Source organism: Cervus elaphus, chromosome 3 (genome assembly GCF_910594005.1).
Source record: "Cervus elaphus chromosome 3, mCerEla1.1, whole genome shotgun sequence".
NCBI lineage: Eukaryota > Metazoa > Chordata > Mammalia > Artiodactyla > Cervidae > Cervus > Cervus elaphus.
The window spans coordinates 7,157,367-7,178,333 of record NC_057817.1 but is presented as its reverse complement, the minus strand read 5'-3'; the positions used below and the strand labels follow the sequence as shown (position 1 = coordinate 7,178,333).

General features: G+C 42.0%; 1 protein-coding gene across 1 annotated transcript; it reads right to left on the bottom strand.

The window, feature by feature from the left end:
• Positions 1 to 13,915: 13,915 nt before the first annotated feature.
• LOC122677886 (6-pyruvoyl tetrahydrobiopterin synthase) lies at positions 13,916 to 14,636 on the bottom strand. The gene has a single exon (XM_043878198.1). The coding sequence runs from the start codon at positions 14,578 to 14,580 to the stop codon at positions 14,143 to 14,145; it is 438 nt and encodes a 145-aa protein (XP_043734133.1). The 5' UTR covers positions 14,581 to 14,636; the 3' UTR covers positions 13,916 to 14,142.
• Positions 14,637 to 20,967: the final 6,331 nt, after the last annotated feature.

The window sequence follows — 20,967 nt, the reverse complement described above, 5'->3', positions numbered from 1 at the left end:
CTTGGGACTTCACCTGTGTTTCTGTCGCAATTTACATGCCATTTTGTACTTACTAAACTCCTGTACTGAATTCTTCTAATTTGTATTATATGTCTTAAAATTTACATTAACTTGCAACATACCGAGTCTTAATAATCAGGGTTCCTTACACAATCCTCCAGGGTAGTAATGCCTACAAGAACATTAGCAAATGATAACCTGTGCATAACTTGATAAGGGTGTTATCTGATGTGCTCCTTGAGAAGACTTTGTTGGTTATTTAGGGTGGGAAAGCCTTCCCTGATAGCTCAATTGGTAAAGAATCTGCCTGCAGTGCAGAAGACCCCGGTTTGATTCCTGGGTCAGAAAGATCCACTGGAGAAGGGCAAGGCTACCCACTTGTATTCTTGGGCTTCCCTGGTGGTTCAACTGGTAAAGAATCTGCCTGCAATGCAGGAGACCTGGGTTTGATCCCTGGGTTGGGAAGATTCCCTGGAGAAGGGAAAGGCTACCCACTCCAGTATTCTGGCCTGGAGAATTCCATGGACTGTATAGTCCATGGGGTCGCAAAGGGTTGGACACCACTGAGCAACTTTCACTTTCACTTTAAGGGGGAAAGGGTCAATTTATCTATTTCTGTTATTTGCAATATTTTATTCTAACCCTTTTGAGAAGTGAAATAGGAGATCATATGTATATACATATACATATGTATGTATATATCTGAAGAAACAAAATGAACTGTGTAGTGAAGACAAAATTGGGGCAATTTGAATATTGTGTTCTGTGAACCTCAGGCCCCTGGTAGTGAAAGTGCTGAGTCTCAACCACTGGCCGCCAGTGTCATAGTTTAGATTTCACATATAAGTGATATCGTTTGATATTTGTCTTTCTCTTTCTTACTTTACTTAGTGTGATAATTTCTGGGTTCATCCATGTTTCTGCAAAGAGAATTATTCCATTCTTTTTTTTTTTTTTTTAATGGCCATAGAATTTTATTTTATTTTTTTTTATATTGTAGTGGTTTTTGCCATACATTGACATGAATCAGCCATGGATTTACATGTGTTCCCCATCCCAATCCCCCCTCCCACCTCCCTCTCCACCCAATCCCTCTGGGTCTTCCCAGTGCACCAGCCCCGAGCACTTGTCTCATGCATCCAGCCTGGGCTGGTGATCTCTTTCTCCCTAGATAATATACATGTTTCGATGCTGTTCTCTCAAAACATCCCACCCTCACCTTCTCCCACAGAGTCCAAAAGTCTGTTCTGTACATCTGTGTCTCTTTTTCTGTTTTGCATATAGGGTTATTGTTACCATCTTTTTAAATTCCATATGTATGTGTTAGTGTACTGTATTAGTCTTTATCTTTCTGTCTTACTTCACTCTGTATAATGGGCTCCAGTTTCATCCATCTCATTAGAACTGACTCAAATGAATTTGTTTTAATGGCTGAGTAACATTCCATGGTGTATATGTACCACAGCTTCCTTATCCATTCGTCTGCTGATGGGCATCTAGGTTGCTTCCATGTCCTGGCTGTTATAAACAGTGCTGCGATGAACATTGGGGTGCACATGTCTCTTTCAGATCTGGTTTCCTCAGTGTGTATGCCCAGAAGTGGGATTGCTGGGTCATATGGCAGTTCTATTTCCAGTTTTTTAGGAATCTCCACACTGTTCTCCATAGTGGCTGTACTAGTTTGCATTCCCACCAACAGTGTAAGAGGGTTCCCTTTTTTCCACACCCTCTCCAGCATTTATTGCTTGTAGACTTTTGGATAACAGCCATCCTGACTGGCGTGTAATGGTACCTCATTGAGGTTTTGATTTGCATTTCTCTGATAATGAGTGATGTTGAGCATCTTTTCATGTGTTTGTTAGCCATCTGTATGTCTTCTTTGGAGAAGTGTCTGTTGAGCTCTTTGGCCCATTTTTTTTTATTGGGTCATTAATTTTTCTGGAATTGAGCTGCAGGAGTTGCTTGTATATTTTTGAGATTAATCCTTTGTCTCTTTCTTCATTTGCTATTATTTTCTCCCATTCTGAAGGCTTTCTTTTCACCTTGCTTATAGTTTCCTTTGTTGTGCAAAAGCTTTTCAGTTTCATTAGGTCCCATTTGTTTATTTTTGCTTTTATTTCCAACATTCTGGGAGGTGGGTCATAGAGGATCTTGCTGTGATATATGTTGGAGAGTGTTTTGCCTATGTTTTCCTCTAGGAGTTATATAGTTTCTGGTCTTACATTTAGATCTTTAATCCATTTAGAGTTTATTTTTGTGTATGGTGTTAGATCCATTCCTTTTTATAGCTGAGGAGTATTCCGTTGTATGTGTGTACCACGTCTTTATCCACTCATCTGCTGATGGACATTTAGGTTGTTTTCATGTCTCAGCTACTGTGAATGGTGGTTCTGTGAACATAGGTGTGTGTGTATCTTTATAAATTTTTGTCCCGGAATATGCTGAAGGGTGGGATTGCTGAATCATATAGAAACTCTATTTTTTTTGTTTTCTGAGGAACCTCCATGCTATTTTCCATAGTGGCTGCGCCAACTTACATTCCCACCAACAGTGTAGGAAGGGTCCCTTTTCTCCACATCCTCTGCAGCATTTGTTATTTGTAGAGGTTTTAATGATGGCCATTCTGACCAGTGTGAGGTGATAGTTTTGACTGTAGTTTTGACTTGCATTTCTCTGATAATCAGCAATGCTGAGCAAATTTTCACAGGTCTGTTGGCCACCTGCATACATACTACATATAGTGATTTGCTTTCTTTTCCTCTTGCATTCATCTCCCATTCTCTTCCCACTTTCTTTCACGTTGTCCTTTAGATGATTCTGCCTAAACCAGCTAATCCTATGAATCACCTACCAGGCATATTTTTCATTATGCTGCTTATAAAATCAAATACAAATGCATTCGTATTCATTTATGAATATATAAGTTGTTTTTTACCTTGGCTGAGATTTCTCTTAGCTGTTTGTCTCACTCACTTCCCCTCCAGGGAGGCAAACGGACTTGCCAGATGGGTGAACTTGGGTGGAGGAACTGTGGATGCCTGTCTGAGTACTCCCTTTCTTTCTCTTGGTTAAGAGAAAGGAAGCAGGGTCAGCATCTCCCCCCAGAGGCCCTGAATAGGAGTCAGCACTGTTGGGAACCATGCCTAGGTCTATGTGTCTGACTCAGAGGTGGAGCATTCACCTGCCTGCTCCATGTAGCATTTTAGGCCCTCGGGTCCAGTATAAGCATCAGAGGGAGTTACTCTGGTGTTTCCGTCTCCTTCAACGTGACTCCCATGTATGCATCCCAGTGGAGGGGAGTGATTTATTCAGTCTCCTAAAACCCATTCCCTGCCACAGACATCGCCAGTGTTTAGTTGCTAGTGTCAGATGAAGTAGCAGCAAAGACCAACTGAAATTACTTGTTATCCTTACCATGACCTCCCGTGTGCCAGGACTTACATGCTCACTGGCTGAACTCTCTCCCCAGGCTCTACTCATCCCTCCAGTCACGAAGCAGGCCCACAAAGGGAAATGGAAAGGCCCATGGCTCCACATCACTAACAGCTAAGCTGTCCTTGGGAAGAAGGTATGTGAACTTGTCAGGAGACTGAGGTTTTGGTAATCAGGTCTAAAACCAATCACCAGAATCAGTTAATTTACCCAAAGAGACCCAAGTTGCTGTTACTTGACATTATTAGATTTTTTTTTTCTATTTCCAGAGTGAACTAAGACTCTGGAGAAGCAAAATTATTTGGAGAACCAAAGTGTTGCATGTTTTTTGCCACTGAATAGAGATTCTTCCATTAAACCTACTCCACAGATATGAAGTTGGAATCATAGACAAGAGGTGGAGAGAGAGAGCTCTCCAGTTCACAATTCCATAGCTCGCTGGGACGCAGCAATATTCCTGCTTTGGGGTGCCAGGAGACTCCTCTGCTTTTAAGCGCAAAGAGTCTAATATTCCTGATGAGGGAACTAATGATAATGCTTAGTGGAATGACTGGATGAAAGGACCATTTTATTAGTTTGACTAGGAAAATGGAAGGAACAGTAGGAGGAGGGAAATTGAGTCGTTCCAGAGTGCTAGGATGAAGGTATGAAGTTTTATCAGCTTACACTGGCCACCATGCATGTAAATAGCTTACAATGGCTAATCAAGGTTGTGTTATTAAGACTGGTACCTTTTGTGTCCTGTTGAAGAAATCTTTGCCGTCTCTAAGATTTTGGCCTTTGGAATGGTAACTAAGAAACCTCTGAGAAATACTGCCTTTCAGTAATTCCTTCATAAATACTAAACATAAGTATTTGAATATATACAAATATATTAAAGATATATATAAATAATATTGAACATGTAAATACACTGAATGTATTTTAAAATGGAGCAGTCTCTTCACACTCTGAAAACTATTTTATCTTATTTTTGTGTGATGTATTTCTTCGGTCTGGGCTGAGCCTCCCTTGCTGAGCTCGGGCTGTCTCCAGCCACTGCGAGCGGGGGCCGCTCTCTAGTTGCAGCTTGGGGGCTTCCGGCTGCTGCGCTCCTCGGGCTGTGACGCTCAGGCTCCGGGCGCATGCGCTTCAGTAGCTGTGGCTCAAGGGCGCAGTTGCCCTGTCACGTGTAATCTTCCCAAACCGGGGGTCAGACCCATGTCCCCTCTCCTGGTAGGTGGATTCTTAACCACTGGACCACCAGGGAAGTCCTGAAAACTATTATTATACCATAATAATAAGCTTACGAAAAAAGTTACTTCGAAGTTACCTCTTTTCTGATTTATGACAGACTTGCTTCAATCTATCCCAATGAAATGTCTTCACAGAAATTCTTTAAATGGAACAGTACACTTCTTTATTAGAATTGCTTTTTTACCACCACTCTTTTAGAAATTCTTTAAGTCAGCAGCTTCTTTGGAAACCCAGAAAGCAACCTCCTGAAACTGTAACCTGAACCAGTCTGCAAAGATTTTATACTCGCACCGTCAGACGATTTTGTCTTTGCCACACTGAGCATCTTTAGCAGGCAGCCTGGCCTGGTACAGAAGCCAGGGGCTTCAGAGTCCCCCGCCCCCCGTGTTTGGATCCTGGATCTGCCACTTACTAGTCACATGACCCTGAGCAAACTACTTAAACTTGCTGTACTTTACTTCCGTCTTCAGTTCTTTCAGTTACCTATTGTGTAACAGCAATATTATCCTCAAACTTGGTAACTCCAAGCAGCAGACATTCATTCTCTCACACAGTTTCTTTGGGCCAGGCATCTGGAAGTGGGTTAGCTGCGTGGTTCTGGCTCAGGGTCTTTTGTGAGGTTGCCATGAGGATGTTGGCCAAGGCTGTAGTCATCTGAAGACTTGCTCCACTCACTGACGTGGCTGCTGGCAGGGGCCCCAGTTCCTCGCTGTGTGGACCTCTCCAAAGGGCTGCTGGTGTGTCTGAATGACACGGCAGCTGTCTGCGCCCAGAGGGGGTGACCTCGGAGAGAACAGGGCGGAAGCACGGTGCCCTTTATGGTACTGTCACTTCTGCTGCATTCTGTCCATTGTAAGTAAGCCCCTGAGTCAGCTTATGTTTGGTGGAAAGGGAATTAGGCTCCATCCTTTGAAGGGAGGAAAGTCAAAGAATTTTTGATTAAAGATCATCACATAGTAAAACAAAAGTACTAATACTGATCTTAATGTGCCCTTGAAAGAATCAAAAGTGAACACCTAGCACAGTGCTGGTTTCAAACTGTATGCTCATTTACTCAGTCTTTACTGAGTGTTTACTACTATGCTGTATCCTCAGCATATGATCCTGAGCAAAATGCACTCCCTGCCCTCATGAACTCACAGTTTAATGTGAAGATAAATGTTAATCAAATAAAACATAAGATCTCTTCAAGAGAATTAGAGATACCAAGGGAACATTCCATGCAAAGATGGGCACAATAAAGGACAGAAATGGTATGGACCTGACAGAAGCAGAAGATATTAAGAAGAGGTGGCAAGAATATACAGAAGAACTATACAAAAAGATCTTGTTTAGTTAACCCAGATAACCATGATGGTGTGATCACTCACCTAGAGCCAGACATCCTGGAATGTGAAGGCAAGTGGGCCTTAGGAAGCATCACTATGAACAAAGCTAGTGAATGTGATGGAATTCCAGTTGAGCTATTTCAAATCCTGAAAGATGATGCTGTGAAAGTGCTGCACTCAGTATGCCAGCAAATTTGGAAAACTCAGCAGTGGCCACAGGACTGGAAAATGTCAGTTTTCATTCCAATCCCAAAGAAAGGCAATGCCAAAGAATGTTCAGACTACCACACAATTGCTCTCATCTCACATGCTAGTAAAGTAATGCTCAAAATTCTCCAAGCCAGGCTTCAACAGTATGTGAACCATGAACTTCCAGATGTTCAAGCTGGAATTAAAAAAGGCAGAGGAACAAGAGATCAAATTGCCAACATCCATTGAATCATTGAAAAAGCAAGAGAGTTTCAGAAAAATATCTACTTCTGCTTTATTGACTATGCCAAAGCCATTGACTATGTGGATTGCAACAAACTGTGGAAAATTCTGAAAGAGATAGGAATACCAGACCACCTTATCTGCCTCCTGAGAAAGTGTATGAATATCAAGAAGCAACAGTTAGAACTGGACATGGAACAAAAGACTGGTTCCAAATTGGGACAGGAGTATGTCAAGACTGTATATTGTCACCCTGTTTATTTAACTTACATCAGTGTACATCATGCAAAATGCCAGGCTGGATGAAGCACAAGCTGGAATCACGATTGCTGGGAGAAATATCTGTAACCTCAGATATGCAGATGACACCACCCTTATGGCAGAAAGTGAAGAAAAACGAAAGAGCCTCTTGATGAAAGTGAAAGAGGAGAGTAAAAAGGCTGGTTTAAAACTCAACATTCAAAAACTAAGATCATGGCATCTGGTCCCATTACTTCATGGCAAATAAATGGGAAACAGTGGGAAAAGTGTCAGACTTTATTTTCTTGGGCTCCAGAATCACTGCAGATGGTGGTTGCAGCCATGAAATTAAAAGACGCTCCTTGGAAGACAAGTTTTGACCAACCTCGACAGCATATTGAAAAGCAGAGACATTACTTTGCCAACAAAGGTCCGTCTTGTCAAGGCAATGGTTTTTCCAGTAGTCATGTATGGATGTGAGAGTTGGACTATAAAGAAAGCTGAGCACCAAAGAATTGATGCTTTTGAACTGTGGTGTTGGAGAAGACTCTTGAAAGTCCCTTGACTGCAAGAAGATCCAACCAGTCAATCCTAAAGGAAATCAGTCCTGAATATTCATTGGAAGGACTGATGCTGAAGCTGAAGCTCCAATACTTTGGCCACCTGATGCGAAGAACTGACTCATTTGAAAAGACCCTGATGCTGGGAAAGATTGAAGGCAGGAGGAGAAGGGGATGACAGAGAATGAGATGGTTAGATGACATCACCAATGCAATGGACATGGGTTTGAGCAAGCTCCGGGAGTTGGTGATGCACAGGGAAGCCTGGTATGCTGCAGTCCATGGGGTCACAAAGAGTTAGGCATGACTGAGTGACTGAACTGAATTGATATATTTTATATACTTTTATGAGATGCTTGCTTCTTGGAAGAAAAGTAATGATAAACCTAGAAAATAAAGTCAAAGTCGCTCAATCGTGTCCAACTCTCTGTGACTATATAGTCCATGGAATTCTCCAGGCTAGAATCCTGGAGTGTGTAGCCTTTCCCTACTCCAGGGGATCCTCCCAACCCAGAGATTGAACCTAGGTCTCCCACACTGCAGGAGGATTCTTTACCAGCTGAGCCACCAGGGAAACCCAAGAATACCAGAGTGGGTAGCCTATCCCTTCTCTAGAGGATCTTCCCAACCCAGGAATTGAACTGGGGTCTCCTGCATTGCAGACGGATTCTTTACCAACTGAGCTATCAGGGAAGCCTGGTAACCTAGAGCGCATAAAAAACAGTGACATTACTTTGCTGACAAAGATAAGTATAATCAAAACAATGGTTTTTCCAGTAGTCGTGTACGGATGTGAGAGCTGACTCATTGGAAAAGACCCTGATGATGGAAAAGATTGAAGGCAGGAGAAGGGGATGACAAAGGATGAGTTGGTTGGATGGCATCACTGACTCAGTGGACATGAGTTTGAGCAAGCTCCAGGAGATGGTGACCAGGAGGTAGAGTTAAGGGTAGGAGCTGAGTACAAAGAGGCACGAGGGGACTTTGGGGATGATGGGATGTTCTGTATCTTGATTGTGGTGCTGGTTACATGACTATATGCATTTGTTGAACCTCAGAACTGTAGACTAAAGAGGGTAAACTTTATGTAAGTTTACATATGGTTTATTGTAAATATAATAATATTATAGTCAATGTATAATTTACTATATGTAAACTGCAGGAGCTTCCCTGGTGGCTCAGATGGTAAAGCATCTACCTACAATGTGGGGGACCCAGGTCCACTGCCTGGGTCGGGAAGCTCTCCTGGAGAAGGAAATGGCAACCCACTCCAGCATTCTTGCCTGGAAAATCCCTTGGATGGAGGAACCTGGTAGGCTACAGTCCATGAGGTGGCAAAGAGTCAGACGCGACTGAGCTACTTCACTTTCGCTTTCATATGTAAACTATATTGTACCTTCGTAACCTGAGTTTTAAAAAAAAATATATTTTTCTGCAAGCACTTTTATGGAAGGGTACCATGACATTCTGAATTTTCCTATAATATAGGTTTTGGGTTTCTTCTAGGCAATATTAATTCCTGCAATATCAAGAGGAGACTGTCATAATGAAGTTTAACCTACTGAGTGGTGCTGTGGCTAAAATCTTGGAGTCAGTGAAGAGTGAGGGGTGTGTGTGTGTGTGTGTGTGTCTGTGTCTGTGTCTGTGTGTGTGTGTATGTGTATGTGTGTGTCTGTGTGTGTGTGTATGTGTGTATGTGTGTGTATGTGTATGTGTGTGTCTGTATGTGTGTATGTGTCTGTGTATGTGTGTGTGTGTGTGTTGGTGGACAGAGACTGAACACATATCAAAGAAAACTAAATGTAGTGCACTTGCACTTTTGGCATTAAAAGTAACATGTTTTCATAAGTGTGTAAAGTGTGAAGGTAAGAAGAATTTCAGAGTTAATAAATCAAGTTACTTGAATGTAAATGCTGATGTTTTTGTTTGCTCTAATTTTACTCTGAAAAAATGTTGCCGTATGAATAGAGTTCTAAGATTAATAATGATACTTAACAGTGGAGTTTAGGAGACTATTATTTTGTTACAAAACCAATAGCAGATATGAAGCAAAGCAGGTTTTCCTGGCTCAGAAGCTGAGATAGTACCCATATTTTACTTAATGCAAGACGCTGAAGCCATTATGAAATTTAAGATTTGAGAATAACACTGTGTTGATTGCAGCACTGGACTTCACTTTCAACAGCTAAGCCCTTGAGGTTTCCAATGTAAAATATTTTTAATGAAAATGAAACGGGTAGCACTGCACTGTATAAATATATCACAATTGATTTATTCATTGAAAAGCAGTGGAAGGGACAGCCTACAGCACGCGCACTGCACTGGGAGTGAATCACAAACAAAAGAAGCCGGCCACCAGAACGCGCCTGCTGTGGTTCCCTTTATAAAGTGCAAGGCCTGGCAGAGTCAGTCACAGCCGTCACAGGTCCGCACAGCAGTCCCCGTGGAGAGGAGTTGTGGGAACAGCTGAAGGAGAGCATGATGTGGATTTCTTGGGATGGATTACATTCTTTTCTTCTTTTCTTTTTTAATTGAAGTATAGGTGATTTACAGTGTTGTGTTAATTGCTACTGTACAACAGTGATTCAGTTATATATATACATGTATATATGTATTCTTTTCCATGATGGTTTATCATAGGATATTGAATGTAGTTCTGTGTGCTATAAGTAGGACCTAGTTTATCCATTCTGTATATAAAAGATTGTATCTGCTAACCCCAGCCTCCCACTCCATCTCTCTCCTAACCCCCACCCTTGACAACTGCTAGTCTGTTCTCTATGTCCATGATTCTGTCTCTGTTTTGTAGACAGGTTCATTTTTGCCATATTTTAGATTCCACATTTAACTGATCTTGAGCGTAGATATAAATGAATAATTGAACCTGCTAATTTTTTAGGGTAGGGTATTGATTTTCCCAACAAAACTTTTTAAAATCATGTAATAATATTCGGTGGTAGTTACTCATAAGCTGCTTCTTGTTTTGAAAATGTCAGGTAGTTACGGACCACCTTGGAAGGTGGCCCAGAGTTAAAGTATCCACCTGCATGAGTTCGACCCCTGAATCAGGAAGATCCCCTGGAGAAGGAAATGCAACCCACTCCAGTATTCTTGCCTGGAGAATCCCATGGGCGGAGGAGCCTGGCGGGCTACAGTCAGTGGGGTCATAGAGCTGGGCATGACTGAGCAACTAAACAACAACAAATGTCCTGCTTCTTGATCTGGGAGCTGACTGTACAGGTTTTCAATGTGATAGTCACTGAGCAATACGTTTATTATATGTGCATTTTTATATATTGTGTTTTCAATAAAAATGTTTTTAAATGAAAAAGAAATATATGGAACAGTTATAAGAGGATGTATGTGTACTCAGACACTTCAGTCGTGTCTGACTCTTTGCAACCCCATGGATGGTAGCCCGCCAAGCTCCTCTGTCCTTGGGATTCTCCAGGCAAGAATACTGGAGTGGGTTGCATTTCCTCCTCCAGGGTATCTTCCTGACCCAGGAATTGAACCCATGTCTCCTGTGTCCCCTGCACACCTGCTGAGCCATTGGGGAAGCCCAGCTAGGAGACGTGTGTCCTAAAATAGAAAACTAGAACATTAGACCAGGCTACCACACGTGGGGCTTCCCTCATGACTCAGTCGGTAAAGAATCTGCCTGCAGTGCAGGAGACCTGGGTTCAATTCCTGGGTCGGGAAGATCCCCTGGAGAAGGAAATGGCAACCCACTCCAGTATTTTTGCCTGGAAAATCCCATGGACAGAGGAGCCTGGTGGGCTACCGTCCATGGGGTCGCAAGTCAGATACAACTTAGCAACTAAACCGCCACCACCACCACACATGTGACCACAGAGCCATCCTCCTGTCTGAGAAGCCCCCCCCCCCCCCACCGTTTTTGAGCAGGTGGCTTCAAGAGGCAATGTTTAGGTAGTAGTTAAGGAGCACAGGAACACCAATTCAAGTGTCAGAATCGGTGAGGTGTCACTCATGGCCCATAAGGGATTTGATTGCAGTCATACCAGAATGGCTTAGTGGTTGTCCCTACTTTCTTCAATTTAAGCCAGAGTTTTGCAATAATGAGCTCATGATCTGAGCCACAGTCAGATCCAGGTCTCATTTTTGCTGACTGTATAGAGCTTCTCCATTTTCAGCTGCAAAGAATATAGTCAGTCTGATTTCGATGTTGACCATGTGGTGATGTCCATGTATAGAGTCTTCTCTTGTGTTGTTGGAAAAGGGTGTTTGCTATGACCAGTATGTTCTCTTGGCAAAACTCTGTTAGCCTTTGCCCTGCTTCATGCTGTACTCCAAGGCCAAACTTGCCTTTTACTCCAGGTACCTTTTTAAAAATTTTATTTACTTTTAATTGAAGGATAATTGCTTTACAATATTGTGTTGGTCTGCCAAATATCAGCACAAGCCAGCCGTAGGTATACCTATGTCCCTTCCTCTTGATCCTCCCTTCTACCTCCCTCCCCATCCCACCCTCTAGGGGGTCACAGAGCCTGGTTTGAGTTCCCTTAGTCAGACAGCAGATTCCCACTGGCCATCTATTTTACATATGGTAGTGTACATGTTTCCACGTTGCTCCCTCCACACATCCCACCCTCTTCCCCTCACCTGGTCCGCCATGCCTAGAGGTCTATTCTCTATGTCTGTGTCTCCATTGCTGCCCTGCAGATAGGTTCATCAGTACTGTCTTTCTAGATTCCATTTATATGCATTAATATACGATATTAGTTTTTCTCTTTCTGACTCACTTCACTCTGTTTAATAGGTTCTAAGTTCATCTACCTCACCAGAACTGACTCAAAGGCATTCCTTTTTATGGCTGAGTAATATTCCATTGTGTATATGTACCACAGGTTCTTTATCCGTTCATCTGTCGATGTACATCTAGGTTGCTTCCAAGTCCTGGCTATTGTAAATAGTGCTGCAGTGAACATTGGGGTACATGCATCTTTTTCAGTTTTGGTTTCTTCAGGGTTTATGCCTAGTCATGGGATTGCAGGGTCATATGGTGGTTTTATTCCTAGTTTTTTAAGGAATCTCCGTACTGTCTTCCATAGTGGCTGTATCAATTTATATTCCAACCAACAGTGCAAGAGGGTTCCCTTTTTTCCACACCTTCTCCAGCATTTATTGTTTGTAGATTTTTTGATGATGGCCATCCTTACCATCTTACCAGTGTGAGGTGATATCTCCTTGTAGTTGATTTGCATTTCTCTAATAATGAGCAATCTTGAGCATCTTTTCATGTGCTTATTAGCCATCTGTATCTTCTTTGGAGAAATGTCTGTTTAGATCTTTTGCCCACTATTTGATTATGTTGTTTGTTTTTCTGGTATTAAGTTGTATGAGCTGCTTGTATATTTTGGAAATTAATCCTTTGTCAGTTGTTTCATTTGCTATTTTTTCTCCCATTCTGAGGATTGTCTTTTCACTTTGTTTGTAGTTTCCTTTGCTGTGCAAAAGGTTTTAAGTTCAATTAGGTCCCACCTGTTTATTTTTGTTTTTATTTCCATTACTCTAGGAGGTGGGTCATAGAGGATCTTGCTGTGATTCATGTCATTGAGTGTTCCGCCTCGGTTTTCCTCTAAGAGTTTTATAGTTTCTTATCTTAACATTTAGATCTTTAATCCATTTTGTGTTTATCTTTGTGTATGCTGTTAGAAGTGCTCTAATTTCATTCTTTTTCATGTAGCTGTCCAGTTTTCCTAGCAACACTTATTGAAGAGACTATCTTTGCCCCATGGTATATTCTTGCCTCCTTTGTCAAAAATAAGGTACCCATAGGTGCATGAGTTTATCTCTGGGCTTTCAATGTTGTTTCATTGATCTGTACTTCTGTTTTTGTACCAGTACCGTACTGCCTTGATGACTGGAGTTTGTAGTATAATCTGAAGTCAGGAAGGTTGATTCCTCCAGCTCCATTCTTCTTTCTCAAGATTGCTTTGGTTATTCAGAATCTTTTGTGTTTCCATATGAATTGTGAGATTATTTTATGTGAAAAATGCCATTGATAATTTGATAGGGATAGCTTTGAATCTGTAGATTACATTTGGTAGTATAGTCATTTTCACAATATTGATTCTTCCTACCCAGGAACATGGAATATCTCTCCATCTGTTTATGTCATCTTTTATTTCTTTCATCAGTGTCTTATAGTTTTCTGTCATGTGTTTCTTAACTTCCTACTTATGCCTTCCAATCCCCTCTGATGAAAAGAACATCTTTTTTGGGGGGGAGGGCGGTATTAGTTCTAGAAGGTCTTCTGGGTCTTCACAGAACCATTCAATTTCAGTTTCTTCGGCATCAGTGGTTGGGGCATGGACTTGGATTACTGTGTTGTTGAATGATTTGCCCTGGAAACGAACCAAGATCATTCTGTCATTTTTGAGATTGTACCCAAGTAATGCATTTCAGACTCTTTTGTTGACTATAAAAGCTACTCCAAAAAAAAAAAAAGAAAAAAAGAAAAAAAAAAAGCTACTCCATTTCTTCTAAGGGATTCTTGCCCACAGCAGTAGATAGTTGTCATCTGAATTAAATTCTCCCATTCCCATCCATTTTAGTTCACTGATTCCTAAGATGTTGATATTCACTTTTGCCATCTCCTGCTTGACCACATCCAATTACCTTGATTCATGCACCTAACATTCAGGTTCCTATGCAATATTGTTCTTTTTTTTTTTTTTGCTGAAGTGATTTTAATCTACAGATGAACAACTCTTTAAATGATACTCAGAATACATTACAAACTTGGTTTTAAATTAGATTTGAGTCTAGAACAGGACTCACTCACAGTGATTCCAGAACACAATGTGGAAGTGCAACAGTTAGGTGATGACTTCTTAATTGTTCAAGGGGATAAAGATCTTCAAATATGGATGGAAATTAATCTCTAAGAGTTATTCTCCTTTATAGACTACAATATTATTGTCAGTTTCATATACTTTTACTTTATAAAGAACTCCCACAGGAAGAAATTTCTGGAGGTTTTCCCAGATATATACGGCTACATTTTCTGTTGTGCTTACAATGTCTGCAAAATACGGCACATCTAGATCCAGATTCTTATGATCAAGGGGCTTCATAATCGCCTCCTCCATACACTCCTTGAGGTCCGTCAAATTCATGACCATTCCTGTAACAGGATCAATCTCTCCATGTACTGTCACCACAACTTTATAATTGTGCCCATGGCCATTTGGGTTGTTGCACTTCCCAAATAATTTCAAGTTTTCTTCATTACTAAGAGATTTGCTGTGCAGGCGGTGGGTCGCGCTGAAGGAGACGAGGCGGGACACTCGCGCCCGCCGGCGAGGGCCCGACCCTGCCCCGTTCATGGCTCTGCAAGCCCCCGGCCCGGCCGGCGTCCCCACCCCTCGGCCCGCCGCCAGCCTGGGATGCAATATTGTTCTTTACAGCATCAGACTTTACTTTCACCACCAGACACATCCACAACTGAGCATTGTTTCCACTTTGGCCCAACTGCTTCATTCTTTCTGGAGCTATTAGTAATTGCCCTCTGCTCCTCCCCAGTACCATACTGGACACCTCCTGACCAGGGGGCTCACCTTCTGATGTCATATCTTTTTGCCTTTTCACACTGCACATGGGGTTCTCAAGGCAAGAATACTGGAGTAGGTTGCCATTCCCTCCTCCAGTGAACTACGTTTTGTCAGAATGCTTTACTATGACCCGTCTGTCTTGGGTGGCCCTGCATGGCATGGCTTATAGCTTCACTGAATCATATAAGCCCCTTTGCATGACAAGACTATGATCTATGAAGGGGATTTGACCTAAATTGACCCTTATGTTTGTACAATGGAGGTGAGGAATAGATTCAAGGGATTAGACCTGGTAGACAGTGCCTGAGAACTCTGAACAGAGGTTTGTAACATTGTACAGGAGTCAGTGACCAAACCATCTCAAAGAGGAAGAAATACAAGAACGCAAGTGATTGTCTAAGAAAGCTTTACAAATAGCTGAGGAAAGAAGAAAAGTGAAAGGCAAAAGAGAAAGGGAAAGATATACCCAGCTGAATGCAGAGTTCCAGAGAATGGCAAGGAGAAATAAGAAGGCCTTCTTCAATGAACAGTGCAAAGAAATGGAGAAAAACAATAGAGTGGGAAAGACTAGAGATCTCTTCAAGAAAATTGGAGATATCAAGAGAATGTTTCATGCAAGGACAGGCCTGATAAAGGACAGAAATGGTGAGAACCCAACAGAAGCAGAAGAGATTAAGAAGAGGTGAAAAGAATACACAAGAACTAAACAAAAAAGATCTTCATGACCGAGATAACCATGATGGTGGGATCACTCACCTAGAGCCAGACATCCTGGAGTGTGAAGTCAAGTGGGAAGCATTACTATAAACAAAGCTAGTGGAGGTGATGGAATTCCAGCTGAGCTATTTCAGACCCTAAAAGATACTGCTGCTCAACTCCTGCACTCAATATGTCACCAAATTTGGAAAACTCAGCTGTGGCCACAGGACTCAAAAAGGTCAGTTTTCATTCCAATCCCAAAGAAAGGCAATGCCAAAGAATGCTCAAACTACTGCACAGTGGCACTCATCTCACACGCTAGCAAGGTAATACTCAAAATCCTTCAAGCTAGGCTTTAGCAGTTTGTGAACTGAGAACTTTAGATGTACAAGCTGGTTTTAGAAAAGGCAGAGGAAGCAGATATCAGATTGTCAATGTTCATTGGATCATGGAGAAAGCAATGGAGTTCATCTACTTCTGCTTCAGTGAAGTAGTAAAGTAGTAGTAGCCTTTGACTGTGTGGATCACAACAAACTGTGAATCATTCTTAAAGAGATGGGACTACCAGACTACCTTACCTGTTTCCTGAGAAATCTGTATGTAGGACAAGAAGCAACAGTTAGAAATGGACGTAGAACAATATACTGGTTCAAAATTGGGAAAGGAGTATGACAAGGCTGTATATTGTCATCCTGAATATTTAACTTCTATGCAGAGTACATCATGAGAAATGCCAAGCTAAATGAAGCACAAGCTGAAATCAAGATTGCCATGAGAAATATCAACAACCTCAGATATGCATATGGTACCACTCTAATGGAAAAATATGAAGAGGAACTAAAGAGCCTCTTGATGAGGGTGAAAGAGGAGAGTGAAAAAGCTGATATGAAATTCAACATTCACAAAACTAAGATCATGGCATCCAGTACCATCATTTATGGCAAATAGAAGGGGAAACATTGACAGATTCATATGCTTGGGCTCCACAATGACTGCAGTGCAGTTCAGTTCAATCACTGAGTCGCCTTCAACACTTTGTGATCCCATGGACCGCAGCACGCCAGGCCTCCCTGTCCATCACCAGCTCCCAGAGTTTACTCAGACTCAAGTCCATCGAGTCGGTGATGCCATCCAGCCATCTCATCCACTGTTGTCCCCTTCTCCTCCTGCCTTCAATCTTTCCCAGCATCAGGGTCTTTTTCAATGAGTCAACTCTTCGCATCAGGTGGCCAAAGTATTGGAGTTTCAGCTTCAGCATCAATACTCTAAATGAATATTTAGAACTGATTTCCTTTAGGATTGATTGGTTGGATCTCCTTGCTGTCCAAGGAACTCTCAAGAGTCTTCTCCAACACCACAGTTCAAAAGCATCAATTCTTCGGCACTCAGCTTTCCTTATAGTCCAACTCTCACATCTACACATGAACTACTGGAAAAACCATAACTTTGACTAGATGGACCTTTTACAGATTTCTTAGGAGGCAGGTCAGGTGGTCTGGTATTCCCATCTCCTTCAGAATTTTCCGCAGTTTATTGTGATCCACACAGTCAAAGGCTTTGGCATAGTCAATAAAGCAGAAATAGATGTTTTTCTGGAACTCTCGCTTTTTTGATGATCCAGCAGATGTTGGCAATTTGAGCTCCAGTTCCTCTGCCTTTTCTAAAACCAGCTTGAACATCTGGAAGTTCACAGTTCACTTACTGTTGAAGCCTGGCTTGGGGAATTTTGAGCATTACTTTGCTAGCGTATGAGATGAATGTAACTGTGGGGTAGTTTGAGCATTCTTTGGGATTGGAATGAAAACTGTCCTTTTCCAGTCCTGTGGCCACTACTGAGTTTTCCAAATTTGCTGGCATATTGAGTGCAGCACTTTCACAGCACAGTCTTTTAGGATTTGAAAGAGCTCAACTGGAATTTCATCACCTCCACTAGCTTTGTTCATAGTGATGCTTCCTAAAGCCCACTTGACTTCACATTCCAGGATGTCTGGCTCTAGGTGAGTGATCACACCATCATGATTATCTGGGTCATGAAGATTTTTTTGTACAGTTCTTCTGTGTATTCTTGCCACCTCTTCTTAATATCTTCTGCTTCTGTTGGGTCCATACCATTTCTGTCCTTTATTGTGCCCATCTTTGCATGAAATGTTCCCTTGGTATCTCTGATTTTCTTGACGAGATCTCTAGTCTTTCCCATTCTGTTGTTTTCCTCTATTTCTTTGCATTGATCACTGAGGAAGTCTTTCTTATCTCTCCTTGCTATTCTTTGGAACTCTGCATTCAAATGGGTATATCTTCACTTTTCTCCTTTGCCTTATGCTTCTCTTCTTTTCTCAGCTATTTGTTAGGCCCCCTCAGACAACCATTTTGCCCTTTTGCATTTCTTTTTCTTGGGGATGGTCTTGATCACTGCCTCCTGTATAATGTCGCAGACCTCCATCCATAGTTCTTCAGGCATTCTGTCTGTCGGATCTAATCCCTTGACTCTACTTGTCACTTCCACTGTAAAATTGTAAGGGATTTTATTTAGGTCATATCTGAATGGTCTACTGGTTTTCCCTACTTTCTTCAATTTAAGTCTGAATTTGGCAATAAGGAGTTCAGGATCTGAGCCACAGTCAGCTCCCGGTCTTGTTTTGGCTGACTGTATAGAGCTTGTCCATCTTTGACTGCAAAGAATATAATCAGTCTGATTTCGGTATTGACCATGTAGTGATGTGCATGTGTAGAGTCTTCTCTTGTGTTGTTGGAATAAGGTGTTTGCTATGACCAGTGCATTCTCTTGGCAAAACTCTATTAGCCTTTGCCCTGCTTCATTCTGTACTCCAAGGCCAAATTTGCCTATTAATTCAGGTATTTCTTGACTTCCTACTTTTGCATTCCAGTTCCCTATAATGGACTTCCCTGGTGGCTCAGATGGTAAAGCGTCTGCCTACAATATGGGAGACCCAGGTTCAATCCCTGGGTTGGGAAGATCCTCTGGAGAAGGAAATGGCATCCCACTGCAGTACTCTTGCCTGGAAAATCCCATGGACGGAGGAGTGTGATAGGCTACAGTCCATGGGGTCACAAAGAGTCGGACACGACTGAGCAACTTCACTTGCTTTCTTTCACTTTCTCTATAATGAAAAGGACATCTCTTTTGGGCATTAGTTCTAGAAGATCATAGAACCTTTCAGCTTCTTCAGCGTTACCGGTCAGGGCATAGACTTGGATTACTGTGATATTGAATTGTTTGCCTTGGAAATGAACAGAGATCATTCTGTTGTTTTTGAGATTGCATCCAAGTACTACATTTCAGACTTCCTGATGACAGCAGCCATGAAATTAAAAGACACTTGTTCCTTAGAAGAAAAGCTATGACAGACCTAGACAGCATATTTAAAAGCAGAGACATCACTTTGCTGACAAAGGTCCATAATAATAATGTACAGATGTGAGAGTTGGACCATAAGGAAGGCTGAGCACCAAAGAATTGATGCTTTTGAATTGTGGTGTTGGAGAAAACTCTTGAGAGTTCCTTAGACTGCAAGATCAAACCACTCAAGCCTAAAAGAAATCAACCGTGAATATTCACTGGAAGAACTGATTCTGAAGCTGAAGCTTCAATACTTTGACCACCTGATGTGAAGAGCTGACTCACTGGAAAAGACCCTGATGCTGGGAAAGATTGAGGGCAGGAGGAGAAGCTGCCACAGAGGATGAGATGGTTAGAGAGCATCATGGGCTCAGTGGACATGAGTTTGAGCAAACTCCAGGAGATACTGGAGTCAGGGGAGCCTGGCATGCTGCAGTCCTTGGAGTTGCAAAGAGTCAGACACGACTTAGCAACTGAACAGCAACAACTGGATAACTCAGGATAAATACCTGAGTGTCTGCCATGGTAAAATAATATTCACAGGTTCAGGGAATTCAAATGTACACATATCTTTCTGGTTCAGTCTTTACAGTTACCAAGTTCTCTAAAGGTTCTAGCATAGTCATGTTTACATAGTAATAGAAGCTGAATTTAGGAATTATTTGCATAGATGTCGTGGGTAAGCTGTGAACATACATCTGTGCTCAGTCGCTCAGTCGTGCCTGACTCCGCGACCCTGTGGGCTGCAGCCCGCCAGGCTCCTCTGTCCATGGGATTCTCCAGGCAAGAATACTGGAGTGGGTTGCCATGCCCTCCTCCAGGGGATTTTCCCAACCCAGGAACAGAACCCAGGTCTCCCACATTGCAGGTGGATTCTTTACCAGCTGAGCTACCAGGAAAGCTCCTAACTTGGCAGCTAGTGAACAGTTATTCCAGGTTCAAAGCCAGGCTGTAAGAGTCTGAAGTTCATGCTTTTAATCACGAATGGGTGCTGTCACCTTCTTGCCCTTCTTAAATGTTAATTCTGTCGATACATTGTAGAAGTCAACATTTACAGGAAGGAAGCATGGGGTCAAGTTCTACCAATATCCTCTCAGTCCTTGGGTTGGCAAGGGTTCTACAGACATTAGGCCCTTTGCATCACCATCAGCCCCCAAAGTCTCCCCTGTTGAAAAGTCAGTGTGATGCATAAATGCCCTGCAACAGAGTAAACAGGAAGCCAAGTGCCCTTTCTTGCCAGTTTCCTTTGATTTACACTAAAGTGCTTAAAGTTTCAGTCTGAGATATAAAAATGACCCAGGTAATCATCTGCCTATCCAAAAGATTCCCTGATGGGGGCTGGTGCAATTTAGTGAGAATCAGCCCTTATGAGGGCCATTCATAATCAGCTGCTCATTTGGCGGAGACTTTCTGCCCTACAGGCCTGAGAAACATGAGCACATAAATCCTGAAGACTTATGAAGCACTTTATATTTCATAAGCACTTGGCTAAAATTAATTATCCAATTAATCTCCAAGGATGATAACCAAATGATTTCTTTTAAAAATTATCATTACTTATTAATGAATTAAAAAGCTGAAAGCTGATAGATTTTGCATGAGTTTCTACTGGGGAAATTGGGGCCACTGAAGGACCAAATTCCAGTCCCTTCAATGTCTTTTGACAAAAACGGAACAGAAGCCAAACACAGGAGGTGGAACAATGGAATCTGCACTGTCCTCCGTGTGGGAATCATAGGGTCACTGAGCCCCTGGAGTCGTCTGTTTCTCTGTTAACCGAAACACTAGAATTCTGCCCCTGCTTCTCCGACTGAACTGAAAAAGTGAAGTCTTCATGGAAATGAAAACATCTTATTCTGCGAATGTTGATTGACTTGTATGTTAAATAAATTTTAAATAAATTTTAATTAAACAATGTTTTTAAGTCTGGGATCCCTTAACTATGAGTTATTATGTAACTGGCTTTGGTTAGTTATGTTGTGGTTGAGAACTTGGGATCTGGGGCCAGATGGCAGGATTTGAATCTCACTCACTACCTGGGTGACTGTGGGCAAGTCACGTGCCAGCTTCCTTTTCCATAATATGGCATCACGATTGTATTATTT

Bases quoted from the DNA above. Each gene is read 5' to 3' on its own strand.
- LOC122677886 (XM_043878198.1), bottom strand. From the start codon at position 14,580: ATGAACGGGGCAGGGTCGGGCCCTCGCCGGCGGGCGCGAGTGTCCCGC.